We start from the raw sequence: 17,726 nt of genomic DNA, 5'->3' as shown, positions 1-17,726 counted from the left end.
TAATGAAGAAATACAAAAACATGGTCCAATATTTGAAAATACAGAAGAAAAATGTTTAGAAAGAGAATGCACTGCAACCATCTTGGATGTTTTGAGATAAAAGTCTCCGCCAATTGGAAATACATTATATAAAACTTGCAATGGCAGTACTGGTCCCCTCATCAAGAAAATGTCCACGGCAATGGCAGCACATTCTCTCCACATGGCAAATGTACATATATACCTCCAGCATGTGGAGGAACATTCCTCAGTGTGTCTGGTCATGTCTCTGCGCAGGGAACCAAATTTTTCTGTGCCAGAAACAGAATGCCTGTTCCTCCTGTGCCTCAGATACAGGAGAAAAATTTTCAAGCACCACCACCACCTGCCACCCCACAACGTCTCCATTAGGGCTTGGAGATTGATTAGAGGCAGTCTGGAAAGGTGAGTGTGAAGCAGTGCCCCGCCCCCCAGGATCACAGCACTACTCATGTGCAAGCACCATATATAGGCAGGGTCACATACAGTGAGGTCCCTGTGTTGTTGTAATACTTGTTCTCTGAGGACAAGCAGGCTGCTTGTTCTCACGACTGGGTGACGTCCGCGGCAGCCCCCACCAACCGGAAGAAGCTTCGCGGGCGGTCCGCACGCAGGGCACGCCCACCGCGCATGCGCGGCCGTCTTCCCGTCCGTGCGCGACCGATCCCGCTCAGTCTTGTTTTTTCCGCACTGGAGAGAGTCGTGCGTCGCCGCTCTCTCTTGTCAGCCCCGGAAAACCGTCGCGTTTTCGCAAATTTCTTATTTTTTTTTTTCTGGTTCCCGCGCGTTCCGGACCCCTTTTCTTTTTCTTGTTTAAAAAAAAAAAAAAAAGGTGAACGCGCTTGTTTTTTCCCTCGTTTTCTAGCGGGGGCGTCGCGTTGCGGCCTTGTGGCCGCGCGGTCGATTTATTTTTCGAGGTGTGATTTACCGCCACCATCGACGACTTTAATTTCGCCAACGCGATTTTTCCGTCGATGTCCTCGAAGGTCCCGAGTGGATTTAAGAAGTGTGGTCGGTGCGGCCGGCCTATCTCGCAGACCGACACCCACGCTTGGTGCCTCCAGTGCCTCGGGCCGGAGCACAATATCAAGTCGTGTTCTTTGTGTCTTGGTCTCCGGAAACGGACTCAGGTTGCGAGGCAAGTTCTACGGGACCGTCTTTTTGGAACTTGCACCGGCCCCTCGACGTCGACCTCGACGGCATCGGTATCGACGGCCGGTTCTTCGGTACCGGTATCGATGTCCGCGAAATCGGCACCGATGGCATCGACCCCAGGAGCACAGGTCCCGTCGGCCCGCCGGTCCTCCGCTGACGGTAGGGGTGAGAGGCCGCGTGGGCAATCGGCCCCGGTCACTCCCTTGGCCCATGGCCCTCGGGACCGAACCCTGTCTGACCCGGTTCCTCGAGACCGAGGGGGATTGACCTCCTCCATCCCACCTGGCGCCGATGACGGGCACCGCAAAAAATCAAAGAAGCACCGTCATCGGTCGCCTTCGATGCATCCGGCTCTCGGTGCCGGCAATGAGTCGACGCCGAAGCGTCAGCGTTGAGAGGAGAGGTCCCGTTCGGTAGTGGAGGTACCGACGCGTCAGGGTCCCAGCACTTCGGTGCAGTCTCCTGGACTCGAGCAGCTTCCGGCACCAACACCTCTACCGGCCCCCCCGTCTTTCCCGACAGCGGGCCTGGACGAGTGCCTCTGAGCCATCCTTCCGGGGATCCTGGAAGGGCTGATGCGCCAGGCTGTGCCGGCGCCAGGGGTGCTTGCGCCCTCGGCGCCGTTGACTGTGGCGCCGGCGAGCTCTAGCCCGGTGCCGAGGCCTTTGACACCGCCGCCCGCTTGCGGCGCCGGTCTCGACCGCCACGCAGGTGGAGTCCCTGTCGACGTCGATGGAGGGAGCTTCGTCCCCGCCGGCGCGGGAGTCCACCGCTCGACGACACCGAGGCCTCGGTGCCTCGACGTCGAGCCGGGCCCGGTTAAGGACTCAGCTACATGAGCTTATGTCCGATACCGAGGAAGAGGCCTCGTGGGGGGAGGAGGAGGACCCCAGATATTTCTCCTCAGAGGAGTCTGTGGGCCTTCCCTCTGACCCCACGCCTTCACCAGAGAGGAAGCTCTCGCCTCCTGAGAGCCTCTCCTTTGCCTCCTTTGTAAGGGACATGTCCATTTGCATTCCCTTCCCCGTGGTCTCTGTGAATGAGCCGAGGGCTGAGATGCTCGAGGTTCTCGACTATCCATCACCACCTAGAGAGTCCTCCACGGTGCCGTTGCACAATGTCCTCAAGGAGACACTGCTTCGGAACTGGATGAGACCATTATCTAATCCCATCATTCCCAAGAAAGCAGAGTCCCAGTACAGAATCCACTCGGACCCAGAGTTAACGCGGCCCCAATTGCCCCATGACTCGGCGGTCGTGGATTCTGCTCTCAAGAGGGCACGGAGTTCGAGGTATACTGCCTCGGCGCCCCCGGGGCGGGAGTCTCGCACTCTGGACTCGTTTGGGAGGAAGGCCTACCAATCTTCCATGCTCGTGACCCACATCCAATCTTACCAGCTCTACACGAGCATCCACATGTGGAACACTGTGAAGCAACTGGCGGACCTGGTTGATAAGCTCCCGCCGAAGCAGTCCAGGCCTTATCAGGAGGTGGTCAGGCAGCTGAAGGCGTGCAGAAAGTTCCTGTCCAGGGGTATATATGACACCTGTGACGTGGCATCTCGTGCTGCGGCCCAAGGTATAGTGATGCGCAGGCTCTCATGGCTGCGTGCCTCTGACCTGGACAACCGCACCCAGCAGAGACTGGCCGACGTCCCTTGCCGGGGGGATAATATTTTTGGCGAGAAGGTCGAGCAGCTGGTGGACCAACTGCATCAGCGGGAAACCGCCCTCGACAAGCTCTCCCACCGGGCGCCTTCAGCATCCACCTCAGCAGGTGGACGTTTTTCCCGGGCCCGGCAGGCTGCGCCCTATGCTTTTGCCAAGCGTAGGTACACCCAGCCGGCCCGAAGGCCTCGACAGGCACAGGGACAGCCCCAGCGCGCTCGTTCTCGTCAACAGCGTGCGCCTAAGCAGCCCCCTGTGCCTCCACAGCAAAAGCCGGGGACGGGCTTTTGACTGGATCCACGGGAACATAGCCGCCCTCAAAGTGTCCGTGCCAGACGATCTGCCGGTCGGAGGGAGGTTAAAATTTTTTCACCAAAGGTGGCCTCTCATAACCTCCGACCAGTGGGTTCTCCAAATAGTGCGGTGCGGATACGCCCTAAATTTGGCCTCCCTTCCACCAAATTGTCCTCCGGGAGCTCAATCCTTCAGCTCCCATCACAAGCAGGTACTTGCAGAGGAACTCTCCGCCCTTCTCAGCGCCAATGCGGTCGAGCCCGTACCACCCGGGCAGGAAGGGCAGGGATTCTATTCCAGGTACTTCCTTGTGGAAAAGAAAACAGGGGGGATGCGCCCCATCCTAGACCTGAGAGGCCTGAACAAATTCCTGGTCAAAGAAAAGTTCAGGATGCTTTCCTTGGGCACCCTTCTGCCAATGATTCAGAAAAACGATTGGCTATGTTCCCTGGATTTAAAGGACGCATACACTCACATCCCGATACTGCCAGCTCACACACAGTATCTCAGATTCCGCCTGGGCGCACGGCACTTTCAGTATTGTCTGCTGCCCTTTGGGCTCGCCTCTGCCCCACGGGTGTTTACAAAGTGCCTCGTGGTGGTAGCGGCGTATATCTACGCAAGCTGGGAGTGCACGTGTTCCCATATCTCGACGATTGGCTGGTCAAGAACACCTCGGAGGCAGGAGCCCTCCAGTCCATGCAGTGCACTATTCAACTCCTGGAGCTGCTGGGGTTTGTGATAAATTACCCAAAGTCCCATCTCCAGCCAACCAGTCTCTGGAATTCATAGGAGCTCTGCTGAATACCCAGACGGCTCAGGCCTTCCTTCCCGAAGCGAGGGCCAACAACCTCCTGTCCCTGGCTTCGCAGACCAGAGCGTCTCAGCAGGTCACAGCTCGGCAGATGTTGAGACTTCTGGGTCATATGGCCTCCACAGTCCATGTGACTCCCATGGATCGTCTTCACATGAGATCTGCTCAATGGACCCTAGCTTCCCAGTGGTTCCAAGCCACCGGGAATCTAGAGGATGTCATCCGCCTCTCCACCAGTTGCCGCACTTCACTGCTCTGGTGGACCATTCGGACAATTTGACCCTGGGACGTCCATTCCAAATTCCACAGCCCACGAAAGTGCTGACGATGGATGCATCTCGCCTGGGGTGGGGAGCTCATGTCGATGGGCTCCACACCCAGGGTCTGTGGTCCCTCCAGGAAAAGGATCTGCAGATCAACCTCCTGGAGCTCCGAGCGATCTGGAACGCACTGAGGGCTTTCAGAGATCGGCTGTCCTGCCAAATTATCCAAATTCGGACAGATAATCAGGTTGCAATGTATTACACCAACAAGCAGGGGGGCACCGGATCTCGCCCCTTGTGTCAGGAAGCTGTCGGGATGTGGCGTTGGGCTTGCCAATTCGGCATGCTCCTCCAAGCCACATACCTGGCAGGTGTAAACAACAGTCTGGCCGACAGACTGAGCAGAGTCATGCAACCGCACGAGTGGTCGCTCCATTCCAGAGTGGTACGCAAGATCTTCCGAGAGTGGGGCACCCCCTCGGTGGACCTTTTCGCCTCTCAGACCAACCACAAGCTGCCTCTGTTCTGTTCCAGACTTCAGGCACACGGCAGACTAGCATCGGATGCCTTTCTCCTTCATTGGGGGACCGGCCTCCTGTATGCTTATCCTCCCATACCTTTGGTGGGGAAGACCTTACTGAAGCTCAGGCAAGACCGCGGCACCATGATTCTGATAGCGCCCTTTTGGCCCCGTCAGATCTGGTTCCCTCTTCTTCTGGAGTTGTCCTCAGAAGAACCGTGGAGATTGGAGTGTTTTCCGACTCTCATTTCGCAGAACGACGGAGCGTTGCTGCACCCCAACCTTCAGTCCCTGGCTCTCTCGGCCTGGATGTTGAGGGCGTAGACTTCGCTGCGTTGGGTCTGTCGGAGGGTGTCTCCCGTGTCTTGCTTGCCTCTAGGAAGGATTCCACTAAAAAGAGTTACTTTTTCAAGTGGAGGAGGTTTGTCGTTTGGTGTGAGAGCAAGGCCCTAGAACCTCGTTCTTGCCCTGCACAGAACCTGCTTGACTACCTTCTGCACTTATCAGAGTCTGGCCTCAAGACCAACTCAGTAAGGAATCACCTTAGTGCGATTAGTGCTTACCATTATCGTGTGGAAGGTAAAGCCATCTCTGGAGAGCCTTTAGTCGTTCGATTCATGAGAGGCTTGCTTCTGTCAAAGCCCCCTATCAAGCCTCCTGCAGTGTCATGGGATCTCAACGTCGTCCTCACCCAGCTGATGAAACCTCCTTTTGAGCCACTGAATACCTGCCATCTGAAGTACTTGACCTGGAAGGTCATTTTCTTGGTGGCAGTTACTTCAGCTCGTAGGGTCAGTGAGCTTCAAGCCCTGGTCGCTCATGCTCCGTATACCAAATTTCATCACAATAGAGTAGTGCTCCGCACCCACCCAAAGTTCCTGCCGAAGGTGGTGTCGGAGTTCCATCTTAACCAGTCAATTGTCTTGTCAACATTCTTTCCCAGGCCGCATACCCGCCCTGCTGAACGTCAGTTGCACACATTGGACTGCAAGAGAGCATTGGCCTTCTACTTGGAGCGGACACAGCCCCACAGACAGTCCGCCCAATTGTTTATTTCTTTCGACCCTAACAGGCTAGGGGTCGCTGTCGGGAAACGCACCATCTCCAATTGGCTAGCAGATTGCATTTCCTTCACTTATGCCAAGGCTGGGCTGACTCTAGAGGGTCATGTCACGGCTCATAGTGTTAGAGCCATGGCAGCGTCAGTGGCCCACTTGAAGTCAGCCACTATTGAAGAGATTTGCAAGGCTGCGACGTGGTCATCTGTCCACACATTCACATCACATTACTGCCTCCAGCAGGATACCCGACGCGACAGTCGGTTCGGGCAGTCGGTGCTGCAGAATCTGTTTGGGGTGTAAATCCAACTCCACCCTCCAGGACCCGCATTTATTCTGGTCAGGCTGCACTCTCAGTTAGTTGTTCTTCGTAGGTCAATTTTCTGTTGTATCCTCGCCGTTGCGAGGTTCAATTGACCTGGGTTCTTGTTTTGAGTGAGCCTGAGAGCTAGGGATACCCCAGTCGTGAGAACAAGCAGCCTGCTTGTCCTCGGAGAAAGTGAATGATACATACCTGTAGCAGGTGTTCTCCGAGGACAGCAGGCTGATTGTTCTCACCTACCCTCCCTCCTCCCCTTTGGAGTTGCGTTTTTTCCTCATTCTTTTGCTTGTCATTCAACTGAGCGGGAACGGTCGCGCACGGGCGGAAAGACGGCCGCGCATGAGCGGTGGGCGTGCCCTGCGTGCGGACCGCCCGCGAAGCTTCTTCCGGTTGGTGGGGGCTGCCGCGGACGTCACCCAGTCGTGAGAACAATCAGCCTGCTGTCCTCGGAGAACACCTGCTACAGGTATGTATCATTCACTTTATTGATTTTTCATATGAAAGAATGACAAAATATTGGTGAAATCAGAATGTCCAGAATATCCAATGACAAGTAATTATGGGGCCTCCTCCATTAACCATTCAGTGCTAAAGTGAGGGGCTGCGAATATCTGGACTGCTTTCCCCCTCTCCAGCACCAGCATCCTACCCCACACCTGCATACCGATGAGAACGTTTGTAGCAACTCACTAGAGTACATTGAGCCACCCAGTGGCACACCTGGTTTACCCCACTGCCCATCCCCCACCTCCCTGCAACAGTGCACATGCTCCTCAGAAAGGCCAACATGCCATCCTCTGTCTCCATGGCCACCTCAGCTCACATAGCACCTGTGCCTGTGTATTGTATACCCTCCCCCTCAGACCCCTCACCCCCCAAAAAAAAAAATATGTGAGGAGCATTGCACAACATATCAAAATAAAATTATGTATGTAATGCCAAGAAGGCCCATCACCTGAACCCTGTCTCCACCAACTTGTGTTTTGTAGACAATTCAGCAATCGTAGGGATCTTGAGGCGCTCAGGCTCTGATACAAGAAGACACAGCAGGAAAACCCAGGCCTCATCCATTGTATGAGGGAGCGCCTTAAGACCCGATGTAAGTTCCACTGATATTGCACCCCTATAACAGCTGTGTCCTAGATCAAGGCTTGAGTATGCAGCTACTCTCATTACAGTGTGCCTGCAACCCCCATATGCACTAGAATGTGCTGCAGCCAAACCCAAATCTATGAAATGACATAGAAAGGAAGGAATGGAAGGGATGTTGCACAGCACCCTCCTGTGTCCAAAATAAAAGTAGCCAGCATGTTGCACACATCTATCAAGCACATTGCAGCAGCTATGGCAGGGTAAATAAAACTGTAACCAGAAAGATCCACAGTGGGAATCAAACCCACATCCGTTGCACTGAGGGGCTACAGTTCAACACGCATGTACTTGATAAAGAAGTGTGCAAGGAGAACAGTACACTGAGCACAGAGGGCTGTGAGAACACAAGTTGCCACGTAAATGGATAGCCTTGCATTTGCCAGACCCCACACTGATTGTATATATCATTGCATGTTGCAAAGTTAGGTATAGTGCCCTGTGAAACATCCCTCGAGGGATGCCCTTCAAACCTCTATATGATAATGGCACACAATCCCCTCATTTGAAATGCAGTGTTGCGTTATAGCAGGGTCAATAGAACATGAACACAATTGAAGCAAAAAAATGATCTGTTGCAAAAGGAGCTGTATGTAAAACAGGGGAGCCAAGACATGATCGTGTTTTATGAGGAATCATGATATTGTGGGGTGTGTTATATCGGGATTCCAGTGTACCACACTCTCAAATTAAAGAGAAAGATAGCATGCTTACAATATTCAACATACGAACATTATTTATATCATGTATTGGATGGTAATATGATCTCCAAATAAGTATATACATCAACTTACATTTTTTAAAAATGTTTCCCATAAATGCAGGAAGGCCAGTGTTCAAACGTAGTGAGATTAACCCAAATAGTGCATCTCAAATATTGTTAGACACCATTCCAAAGGGATGGCCTTGGGGTTTCAGTCCCTTGGGTTCTCTTGGTCTAGAATTTTCATGTGGCAAAATACCATGGTGGAAACCTTGACATTGTTTTTTGAAATCTGATGAATAATTTGACACACTTCCAATGATCACTTCTGAGTTTTGAGAATAAGAAAAGTATACTTGTTCTTCTGTTTCCATTCAAGTGTCATTTTATTAAACAATTCATAGCCAGGTATGCTTCTAAATACTGACTTTTCTTTTAATTTGTCCAAAATTTTCTTACAGGGCTTTTTCAGAAGGACTATTCAGAAAAACCTCCATCCAAGCTATTCCTGTAAATATGAAGGGAGATGTGTAATAGATAAAGTAACAAGAAACCAATGCCAGGAATGTCGCTTCAAAAAGTGCATTGCTCTTGGCATGGCACCTGATTGTAAGCAGCTTAAATATGGCTTTATTTTACCTTTTCTTAACTGCCTGTTGATAGATGAAGTTGGGTTATATACACATTCAGAAAGCACAATTATAGCTATTTTTCTTCTACTTGAATATGTATATCTAGCAATTAGAAATATTTCTAATTAATTATATACTTAAGTGTTAGTAGGTTTTTGATCACATTTGACCATGGTGGTAAAAGCAAAGAAGCAGAGCTGAAGAAAATCTTATATGTAAAAGGATTTTATTCACTATAATAGATAAATAACCCAAGTGCTAACACAGGCCTTGTTTCGCCTTTTCCAAGGCTGTATCAGGAGCAGAAAAGACTGTTAATAAACGTATAAAATCACTGTTAGGCTCATTTTTGAAAGAGATGGACGTCCAAAAAGTGACATAAATCAGCATTTGGACATCCATCTCACAGAAACGTCCAAATCGGTATAATCGAAACCTCATTTTGGACATCTTTCTCCGATGTCCATCAGAAGGACATCCAAATCTCAAGGGGGCGTACCAGGGGCGTGTTCAAGGCAGGACTTGGGCATTCCTAAGACTTGGAACAAAGCACTAAAACTTAAGACATTTTGAGCTAGACCTGTTTTTCTTACAAATAAGGCACAAAAAAGGTGCCACAAATGACCAGGTGACCACTGGAGGGAATCAGGGATGACCTCCCCTTACTCCCCCAGTGGTCACTAACCTCCTCCCAACCCCAAAAATTGTGATGAAGAACATTACTTGCCAGTCTCAGATGTCATACTTGGGTCCATTACAACAGCATGCAGGTCCCTGGAGTAGTTTAGTTGTAGGTGCAGTGCCCATACCCCCACTACCTGTTACACTTATGGAGAAAAAACTGTGAGCCCTCCAAACCTCACCAGAAACCCACTGTACCCACATATAGATGCCCCCCTCACCCGTAAGAGCTATGGTAGTGATGTACAGTTGGGGGTAGTGGGTTTTTGGGAGGTTTGGGGGGGGGCTCAGCACACAAGGTAAGGGAGCAATGGTGAGATGTTTACCTGGGAGCATTTTATGAAGTCCACTGCAGTGCCCCCTAGGGTTCCCGATTGCTGTCCTGGGATGTTGGGGGGACCAGTCTACTAAAAATGCTGGCTCCTCCCACGTCCCAATGGCTTGACTTTGGACGTTTTATACTTGGACGGTTTTTTTTCCCGAAAATGGCCGAAAATCAAAGACATCCATATCACAGCACATCCATGGTATTTTCGAACACAAAAAATGGATGTCCATCTTTTTCGAAAAAGACCTTCTTCCCGGTTCAGAATTTGGACGTCTTTGTAAAACGTCCAAATTCTGACTTAGATGTTTCTTTCGAAAATGTCCCTCCATGCGTATTAAATCATTTAAAACAAGTACATAAAAGTAAGTACATAAGGGACTACATAATACCATAAACATATAATAAGACCATGCAAATAAAGAAACAGCAATATTAAATGTAAAACCACTAATAAAGGACATAAATATCGTATTGATTATGGGTAGTTAAATAAATACGTATAAACATACATAATACATAAAATAAGTAATTAGTTTAAAAACATGCACACTTAAGATGGAATTGAGGAGTTTTTTATGTGTGTATATATATGTATGTATATATATGTATATATATATATATATATATTTCTCCGAGGACAAGCAGGCTGCTTGTTCTCACGAATGGGTGACGTCCACGGCAGCCCCTCCGATCGGAGATCTTCACTAGCAACAGCGTTTGCTAGCCCTCGCATGCACATGCACCATGCGCATGCGCGACCGTCTTCCCGCCCGAACGTGCTCATGTTCGTCAGTCTTCTTTTTTTCCACGGCTCAGGACGGCTGTTTTTCGGTCGGTCTGTGCCCCAAGGAGACCCCTCGCGTCTTTTTGCCGCGTTCTTCCGTTTGGAAGTGTCAGGTTTTGTTTTTCCGTCGTGTGTCTCTTAGTTTTTAAAAAAAACTTCGCTTTCGTCAAGTTTTTTCCCGTAAATTTCCTTTCGTTGTCGGGCGTGGCCTTTTCGCCCTCCGTACGGGTTTTTTCTAACTTTTTTTGTGCCATTAGCCATCATCTGGTGTGACAGCAAGGCCCTAGATCCTCGTTCCTGTCCTACACAGACCCTGCTTGAATACCTTCTACACTTGTCTGAGTCTGGTCTTAAAACCAACTCTGTAAGGGTTCATCTTAGTGCGATTAGTGCATACCATTACCGTGTGGAAGGTAAGCCGATCTCGGGACAGCCTCTTGTTGTTTGCTTCATGAGAGGTTTGGTTTTGTCAAAGCCCCTCATCAAACCTCCTACAGTGTCATGGGATCTCAATGTCGTTCTCACCCAGCTGATGAAACCTCCTTTCGAGCCACTGAATTCATGCCATCTGAAGTACTTGACCTGGAGGGTCATTTTCTTGGTGGCAGTTACTTCAGCTCACAGTCAGTGAGCTTCAAACCTTGGTAGCTCATGCTCCTTATACCAGATTTCATCATAACAGAGTAGTCCTCCATACTCACCCTAGGTTCTTGCCGAAGGTGGTGTCGGAGTTCCATCTTAACCAGTCAATTGTCTTGCCAACATTCTTTCTCCGTCCTTATACCCGCCCTGCTGAACGCCAGCTGCACACATTGGACTGCAAGCGAGCATTGGCCTTCTATCTGGAGCGGACACAGCCTCACAGACAGTCCGCCCAAATGTTTGTTTCTTTTGATCCCAACAGAAGGGGAGTGGCTGTCAGGAAACGCACCATCTCAAATTGGCTAGCAGATTGCATCTCCTTCGCTTACGCCCAAGCTGGGCTGACTCTTGAGGGTCATGTCACGGCTCATAGTGTCAGAGCCATGGCAGCGTCAGTGGCCCACTTGAAGTCAGCCACTATCGAAGAGATTTGCTAGGCTGCGACGTGGTCATCTGTCCACACATTCAAATCGCATTACTGCCTTCAGCAGGATACCCGACGCGACAGTCGGTTCGGGCAATCGGTGCTGCAGATTCTGTTCGGGGTTTAGAATCCAACTCCGCCCCCCTAGGCCCATTTTTATTCTGTTCCAGGCTGCACTCTGTTAGTTGACTTTAGGTCAATCTCAGTTATGTCCTCGCCGTTGCGAGGCCCAATTGACCAATGTTTGTTGTTTTGAGTGAGCCTGGGGGCTAGGGATACCCTATTCATGAGAACAAGCAGCCTGCTTGTCCTCGGAGAAAGTGAAAGCTACATACCTGTAGAAAGTATTCTCCGAGGACAGCAGGCTGATTGTTCTCACCAACCCGCCCGCCCGCCCGCCTCCCCTTTGGAGTTGTGTCTTCCCTGGTCTTTGTCTTTGCTATGTACTGGACTGACGAATACGAGCACGTTCGGGCGGGAAGACGGTCGCGCATGCGCACGGTGCATGCGCACGCGAGGGCTAGCAAATGCTGTTGCTAGTGAAGATCTCCGATCGGAGGGGCTGCCGTGGACGTCACCCATTCATGAGAACAATCAGCCTGCTGTCCTCGGAGAATACCTTCTACAGGTATGTAGCTTTCGATATATATATATATATATATATATATATATATATATATATATATCAATCACAGTGGCGTAGCTATGGGAGGCCCAGGCCCCCCAATTCTAGCCCCAGGCCCCCCAACCCTGGTGGTCAGTCAAGTGCCTGTGTTTTGACACTACTGGCTGTCCTCCCACTCCCTACTCCGCTGTACTTCAATTTTTCAAACAGCTAGCAGCTTCAGTAAAGTAAACACACTCTCTTTAGCGGCTCTGAAGCTTTCTCTCTTTTACAATTTCCTGTCCCACATAGGCGGGACGCTGCAACAGAGGGAGAGCTTCCGAGGCCGCAGAAGGCAATGTGTTTATCCAATTGACGCTGTTGGCGGGCCGGAAAATTGAAGAAGGGCAGCGATGCAAGGAGCCAGAACAGGCGGCGTTAAAAAGCTGAAGCCAATGTAAGTCTCCTTTTTCCTCTCCTCCGCTCAGCTGTCAGTCTTCCCTGTTCACGCAAAACAAAGCAAGTAAACCTATAAGCCACTCTGTCGTTCGCCAACTACAATTGAATTTGTCATTCCTGCTTCCTATCGCACCCAGCTCCTTGACATCAGACGCTCTCCCTATGTCATCGGAGTGGCCAGGGAGGTTTAAGTTACCATCCAAAAGCTCCCCTGTGTGTGCTTCATCTGTCTGAACTGTGTTATGAGTCACAGATCAGTTCGCTGGACTATAATTGAATTTGTCACTGTGGTACTGGGTGTGGGAGTTTGCTCCCCCCCCCCCCCCCCCCCCTAGCTCTGTGATGTTAGACACTCTCCCTATATCATCAGAGCAGTTCTTTATTGTTGGTAACATTTTTATTTGATCTCACATATTTTTAAACATGCTGCTTTGTGCAGCATGGGGATGTACACAGAAAATACATTGGTTTCGTTTTGTTAGAGTAGTGATTGGTTTTAAACTGTAAATCAGTGTGTTCATTTGGAGGGCTGGCTATAGGGACTTCCTGTATTCCTGCAGAGATGTTTCATAACATGATGTCTGTTTTGATGGCCATTTACTAGGTGAAGACTTTTCACCTAGTATAGGGCCACCAAAACAGACATCAAGTTATGAGAATCAGGTGTTTTATAAACAGACTTACTATTTATAAGTACAATTTTTAAAAAAAACATTAATTAGGTTGAAACCTGACAGCATTGAACATCTTTTTTTTCCTGTGCCTACATCAAAAGAAAAAGATGGCAGTAGGAACTTGCTAGTTTTGTTTTGTGGAATGCAGTGGTATATTTTAAAAATGCACTTGCTTTTTTTTTTAATTACTACTTTTTCACAGATAGGTATTGAAGGGCGTCCTTCATACAGAAGTTCTGTCCAGACTAAGTCAGTCTAAATGTGCCAACATTGTCCAGTTCAGCACACTATTAGCCACCAAGTTCATACAAAGTTAATTATGCTCAGTGGAAAATAAATCTGTTGGCTCAGGCTGCTTTCTATGTGAATATTCCATCACTGCTTCATTATTGCTACCAAGTATTACATATTAAGGACATTTGCTTTAAATTTTGTTTTAATTTGTTTATCCAGTCCTTACATGCATGTGGTTTTGCATTTTAAACCCAAAGGTGAATCCTAAGGGTGGTTGAACAATTAGGTATAAACTGTGTTGTTTCTGACTTTACTTGTTTTGGACTGTTTGGGTCCTACTGATCTGTTCATCTGCTGTCTAGAATTTTGGAAGATTGAAATGAGAAAATAAAAATTAAGTTTTGGATGTACTCTGTTGAAGTTGTTTACTTTTGCAATGTTTGTATGGATGCCTGTTCTGGTGGTGTGTTCATGTCTATACATATGGCTATGATTTCTGATCATACGGCATCGTTAAAGGACAGACTTTTAAATGCCCAGTTGGATATATCTGAAACATTTAACAAAGCAGAGATTAGCATATATACCCATCTGTTTGCTCCCATGATATAACTGAATTCTATTATTCTGTCTTGCTGTATTTTCAAATGGAAGCCACATTGAACCAGAGTTTGCTTGGGATAATGTGGGATATAAATGTTTAAAAAAAAAAAAATCCTTTATCCTCCACCTTTTAAGACACTGCCTATCTAGCTGGATGGTGATGGCACAAAGAAAGCAAGTTTGGTCCAGTGAAGACTAACGCAAAATAACCTGTTCCTTAGCTGAGCTCTAGTATTACCATATTGAATATGCAACCATGTCATGCGTCTGTGGTTATATTCCACTAATAAATTGGCTGGAGACACTGAGGCTCATTTTCAAAGTACTTAAAGAAGCACTTAAAGTTCCATAGGTTACTATGGGGCTCGTTTTCAAAGCACTTAAGACTTACAAAATTTCATAGGCTACTAAGGAACTTTGTAAGTCTAAGTGCTTTGTAAGTCTGGTACTTTGAAAATAGAGGTCTCTGTTGTCCCACAAGATTTTAATTTTTCATGGCTATCCAGATAATTTATTTGTGTGTTTTATTTTGGGGTAGAAAGTGATCTTGTATTTTGCTCCCTACAGTAGATAATCCCTTTTTATTTTTATTTCTCCTGTGCAGTACTGCTTACAGAGAATGTGATTTCTCAGTGTTTCCTTTTCTAATTTTGGTCCTTTATTCTGTAATTGGTGAGGATTGGTCTATGTTCTGTGAGTGACCAAAGTGAGAGATTCTTCTGGCATGTAATTTGTGCATGGAGTCATAGGAGTCTGACTTCTCTGGTTTTTCCATTAGGAAGCATATTGTGGTTCTGGTTCTGTATATTCACTTTTGCCTTTTTAAAGGTATAGTTACCGATATTTGTGTGTTCAGAATTGGTGCTGTTAAGCTTCTTACCTAGGCTCTGAGAAGCTTCTTTGCAGGATTTAGTGTTACTTCACAAAGTAATTTGACAGACAATCCTTTATTTGTCTGCTCCTTCATAAGGAGAAGGGGGTGGAAGGAACACTGCCAGGAACTCCAGGGACTTGAGAAGAGCTCGCGCATACACACGTCCAGGGGAGAGAAAAAGAAGGACCCAATAAGAATAGAGCCTGAGATCAGGTAGCAGAGGTGGTCACAGAGGGCACTGGCAGTCCTTGATTGGAGAGACAGGTCATACCCTAGCTGACCCTTCATGACAAAGATAGTAGAAATGATAGTAGGTAAACAAAGGAACCAAGCTTGGTGGAGAAAGGAAGGAGGTGTTTGCAGGAGAATAAGCCACTAACAACTAACTTTATACAACAAGCAGGGGTGGCTACATTACACGTGAGACTACATTACATTACACACATATATCTTTGCAAGGAGTGACTGCAGCAGTACAAATCCTTAGAAGTGAGAATAACATTAAGGATTTTAAATACATTTTAGGGCTACACTATAAACTAGTGTAGTAAGGCTGCCGGGAGTGGGGTGGGCAGAGCAAGGGCACTGTAAGGCATTTTAGGAGCATACCAAGCACTACTCACACCTACATATGCCTAGTGCCCCCCCCCCTATGTTAACTCTGGGCCCCCCAAAATCAAAGGTCTGGCTATGCCCCTTATATATAATTTTTTATGATGAGGTATATTTTTATGTGGCACAATGAGATATTTGGGAACCTTTTAGGCTTTTTTTTAATTTTTTTGTAAAGTCACCTTTCACCTGTGCTCTAGGCATAAAAATGCATTATGGGAAAGTGCCTGTCTGGTTCACTACAGCTGCAAGTTGTGCTGCAGAGTGTAGAGAGAGCGAGCTAGTATTGTGCCTTTTACTCCTTATGTGCTGATGTTTTAATTGTTGATTTTAGATACCCTTTCTAACATTTTTTGTTTCTTGGCTATATAGTCCTGATTGATGAGGTGTGGGTCCCTGCTCTTTTTTTTTTTGTTGTAGAAGTCTTTATTAAATGTTGAGAAACTTAACAAAGAGCAAAGAAACATACCATAGGATGCTTGATCTAATATGGTTCCTGCTCTTTTTTTTATTTTTTGTTTGCATGGTAAGCCTACTTTTGACTGGTACTTTAAATATATAGAACTATATAGGGGCTCATTTTCAAAGACTTACCAACTTTCATAGGTTGCTATGGAACTTTGTAAGTCTAAATGCTTTGAAAATATGCCTCCACGAGGAGTTGTTTGTCAGACTCACTATGGCTGCATAGAGAGCTAGCAAATTTACACTGTCATCCCTTATGAACTGTAGGGGATTTCCTTATGGCTTGGTAAAATCACTTCCATAGTGTCCCACAGATCAATCCAAAGACTAGTGGGTTATGTCCCCCTACCAGCAGGTGGCGATAGAACTTCAGAGGTTTACTATATATGGACATGTGCAGCCACTTCAACCTCAGTATTTTCTCTGTCTCATGAGGTGGGTAGACATATGCTGTACAGATCTCTGGATTGATACTTGCTCCTAGCCTGTTCCCAGAGGATTAGTTGAGCTTGGGGGTCCTGGTGTTGCCTGGCCAGTGCGGGGTATACCTGGTGGTGCCAGGTCCCTCCCCTGCCCTCCCTCCCCTATCGCCTGTCCCTGGTGACTGGCGCTGTGAGCCTGTACTCCTACCTCTTTAAAAAAAAAACTGAGAAATTTCTAAGCACTACAGAAGTGGGGATCATGCTGCACCATATGAGGATCTTTCTCCTTTACTTCTGCCGAAGTGAGTTCTTCTGTGTTTATGGTTTATGAGGTTGCCTCCCGCTCTGAGTGTTTTTCGTTTTCGGGTGCTACGGGGCCTGGGCAGTCTGGGACAGGGGGCAGCCGAATTGGGACAGTGTTGTTGTTTTTGGCAGGCTCGGGAGCTCTTGCTTTCTTACAGCCGCCATTTTGAATTTCCCTGCTTCAAGGAGATTGGGAGGCAATCGCAGCAATAGTGAGCCGCCGGCCGCTATTCCCTTCTCTAGCATGTAAGTCTGTTCGCGGTCTTCTCTGCAACGTCTCTGGTTTCCCCGCCGTGACTGGAGGGGGGGTTTGGCGCTTTGAGTGTTGCGGCTCCGGCGGTCCTGTCTCCCGCATTTCTTTTTCCGGCGTGGACGTGGTAGTTGTGCTGTCCTTGCTAGTGCCTCCTGTCAGCTTTGAGCCGCTGCAGTTCCTTAGGGCACACATAGGGCGACGAAAATGATAAAGGGGATGGGACGACTTTCCTATGAGGAAAGGCTAAAGCGGCTAGGGCTCTTCAGCTTGGAGAAAAGGTGGCTGAGGGGAGATATGATAGAGGTTTATAAAATAATGAGTGGAGTTGATTGGGTAGATGTGAAGCGTCTGTTTACGCTTTCCAAAAATACTAGGACTAGAGGGCATGTGATGAAGCTACAATGTAGTAAATTTAAAACGAATTGGAGAAAATTATTCTTCACTCAACGTGTAATTAAACTCTGGAATTCGTTGCCAGAGAATGTGGTAAAGGCGGTTAGCTTAGCGGAGTTTTAAAAATGTTTGGGCGACTTCCTAAAGGAAAAGTCCATAGACCATTATTAAATGGACTTGGGGAAAATCCACTATTTCTGGGATAAGCAATATAAAATGTTTTGTACTTTTTGGGGATCTTGCCAGGTATTTGTGACCTGGATTGGCCACTGTTGGAAACAGGATGCTGGGCTTGTTGGACCTTTGGTTTTTCCCATTATGGCAATACTTATGTACTTATAGTTGCTGGGAATCTTCGCGACACAGTTGCCCCTT

At 48.0% G+C, this 17,726-nt stretch overlaps 1 protein-coding gene across 1 annotated transcript in view; it reads left to right on the top strand.

Annotated features, from left to right (window-relative positions):
* Positions 1 to 17,726, top strand: part of LOC115473286 (thyroid hormone receptor beta-like) — a 120,112-nt gene that overhangs the window by 56,128 nt on the left and 46,258 nt on the right. Inside the window, exon 5 of the mRNA XM_030208150.1 lies at positions 8,426 to 8,573. Within this exon, the coding sequence (XP_030064010.1) occupies positions 8,426 to 8,573 (148 nt within the window). The remainder of the gene's footprint in view (positions 1 to 8,425; positions 8,574 to 17,726) is intronic.

This window comes from Microcaecilia unicolor, chromosome 1 (assembly GCF_901765095.1).
Source record: "Microcaecilia unicolor chromosome 1, aMicUni1.1, whole genome shotgun sequence".
NCBI classification, from domain to species: domain Eukaryota; kingdom Metazoa; phylum Chordata; class Amphibia; order Gymnophiona; family Siphonopidae; genus Microcaecilia; species Microcaecilia unicolor.
This window is presented reverse-complemented; position numbering and strand designations above follow the sequence as displayed.